Below are 2,500 nucleotides of genomic sequence, written 5' to 3' on the forward strand. Positions count from 1 at the left end.
GATTAAGGGAGTGACGAAGGTGAAGGTGAAGAAGGACGGGAAGAGAGCCGACCGGGGAAAAAAGAGAAAAACTAGCGGGATCCAGAGATGGAGAACGAAGAAGAGCTGCGACTGGCGGACCAGTGGAGACTGAACACTGGGGCCAGTGTGGAGGGACTGGGAACCTAACTTACGGGCCTGCGACGGCGCCCTGCGTGTGCGTGTGCACGTGCGTGCGTGTGTGTGTGTGTGTGTGTGTGTGGAGGGCATACAAGTGTCAGGGCATTCCTCAGAGAGAGGGAGGACACCCACCAGGCCGCCCACTGCACGGCCGAGAGGGGAAACACACCGCTGTTTGTTTGTGCTGTGGGAAAGTATGTTGGGATGCATGAGAGTATGAATTATGAGAGGGACGGACACACACACACACACACACACACACACACACACACACACACACACACACACTCACACACGTATCTCACCGTTTCTGGACGTTTCTTGTCGCTCAGCTCCTCTCGGTCAAAACACTGGTTCAGGATCTTGTTCTCTGACATGCACATAACCTGCAGACACACACACACACACACACACACACACACACACACCGTTTTAACACACCGCAGAACTTTACACACAATGCGACGCACAGCCGCAGTGAAACACACTTTCGTATTTATTTTTAAAACTCGCCTCTTTTAAGTTCCTGAAGAGGAGGTCGTTGTTCTTGTCCAGAAATCCTGAGTGAGGAGATAATTATTATTATTATTATTTATTTTTAATTAAAAGCCTCTCATTGCTGATTGGCATTTTAATTTTATACATATATGAGTTGTATTTATTTTAGCGGTGAATTTTGCGCTTTATTTAAATCAGTTTATGAATACATTTTTTATTTGGAAATAACTATATACCGAAAAATATGATATTATATGTGATGTTCTTATTTATTCTTTCTTTTGGGAGCTTTTTTATATATTTTCTTTTTTTCAAAAAATATTTTTATTTTTGGAGATTTACATTTTAAAAAAATAGTCAAAAAGTAGCAAAAAGGCAACAAATATCTCCACGTGTTATATTTTCCATAAAAACTAAATAAACAGAACATAATAAATAACTTATTTTATAGAAAAACAATATTATGTTTCAGTCTCATCAACAGTAGTACACAATTAAATTGAAAACACACACACACACACACACACACACACCGTTGACGTTGTAGTTGACCTCTCCAGCGTAATGCAGCAGTCTGAATTCTTCACGTCCCATTACCTTCCGGGTCTTTGCATCAGCCAGCTTGTGACTGCAGGGAACACACACACACACACACACACACACACACATCAGCTAATGGACTGAACACATAATCGATAGCTCGCAGTCCGGAGCCGGATCAAACCGGAGCGGGACGGGAATCAAACTAACGTGACAAAGTGCGGGTGTCCTCCCACAGTGTCCGCCAGCTTCTCCAGGAAGGTGAGGTCACTGGCGTCTCCGGGGCGCAGGCACTCCTCGTCCTATATAAAAAAATATATATATAAATAAATAAAATATATATTAAAAAATATATATACATATATATTATTCTTTATATAAAAATAAATATATAGAATATATATATATAAATAAATAAAATATATATTTAAAAATATATATACATATATATTATTCTTTATATAAAAATAAATATATAAAATATATATATATATATAAAAGAATTTATATATATTTATATAAAAATATATATAGAAATGAAAATATAAAACATATATATATAAAATATATATACATATATATATATTTATAGAAAAATTTATAAAACAAATATATATATTTATAGAAAAATGTATAAAATAAATATTGAATATGATATATATGTATATATATTTTATACTGCAATAAGACTTTACAATAAATCACCTCAGGCCAAATCAATCACTCAACTATAACACTGTTACATTGTTGTTTGTTTGTCTATATTTGCACTATTGTTTCGTTATTGTTTTAATATTATTCTATTCTATTTAAAAAAAATATATATATATATATATATATATATATATATAGTGCATTTTTAGATTTATTTATGGAGCCAGGAGACGGTTAGCTTAGCTTTAGCGCCTCACTAATCAATAAGTTGTTTTTGTTTTTTTAAATCTCACAATGGGACAATCACAGAACTGTACACATCACAAGAAAATCCTTCTCGTTTGTGCACAGAGCAGCCAATCAGCGTCCCCTGAGGAGCCAGGGGGCGTGGCTTAAGTGTGTGTGTGAGTGTGTGTGTGTGTCAGCATGGAGAGGCGACTGTCTGTTCTACGGCTGTGTAGAGTAGCTTCAGTTATAACAGAACTGTGGAATATTTCCAACTTGCTTCATTAATAGTTTGATTGACAGATGGTTCATCCAATCAACTGCAGACAGCTTATTTAAACTTTAGATGTGACACCTGGTTCAGATCTTTGTTGTACACTTCGTTGATCGTCTCCTCACCAGAATGGAGATGATGCCTTTGAAC

At 36.2% G+C, this 2,500-nt stretch overlaps 1 protein-coding gene across 2 annotated transcripts in view; it reads right to left on the reverse strand.

Moving 5' to 3' along the window:
• The window catches only part of LOC117741323 (unconventional myosin-Ic-like), a 42,271-nt gene that overhangs the window by 7,240 nt on the left and 32,531 nt on the right, over nucleotides 1-2,500 (reverse strand). For both annotated transcript variants that reach the window (XM_034548287.1, XM_034548289.1), the window contains exons 13-17: nucleotides 2,476-2,500; nucleotides 1,408-1,499; nucleotides 1,191-1,285; nucleotides 673-719; nucleotides 465-545 (exon numbers count right to left, since the gene is read on the reverse strand). The exon at nucleotides 2,476-2,500 is cut by the window's right edge and continues 56 nt beyond it. In XM_034548287.1, coding sequence (XP_034404178.1) covers nucleotides 465-545; nucleotides 673-719; nucleotides 1,191-1,285; nucleotides 1,408-1,499; nucleotides 2,476-2,500 — 340 coding nt within the window. The remainder of the gene's footprint in view (nucleotides 1-464; nucleotides 546-672; nucleotides 720-1,190; nucleotides 1,286-1,407; nucleotides 1,500-2,475) is intronic.

Source organism: Cyclopterus lumpus, chromosome 13, assembly GCF_009769545.1.
Source record: "Cyclopterus lumpus isolate fCycLum1 chromosome 13, fCycLum1.pri, whole genome shotgun sequence".
Taxonomy (NCBI): domain Eukaryota; kingdom Metazoa; phylum Chordata; class Actinopteri; order Perciformes; family Cyclopteridae; genus Cyclopterus; species Cyclopterus lumpus.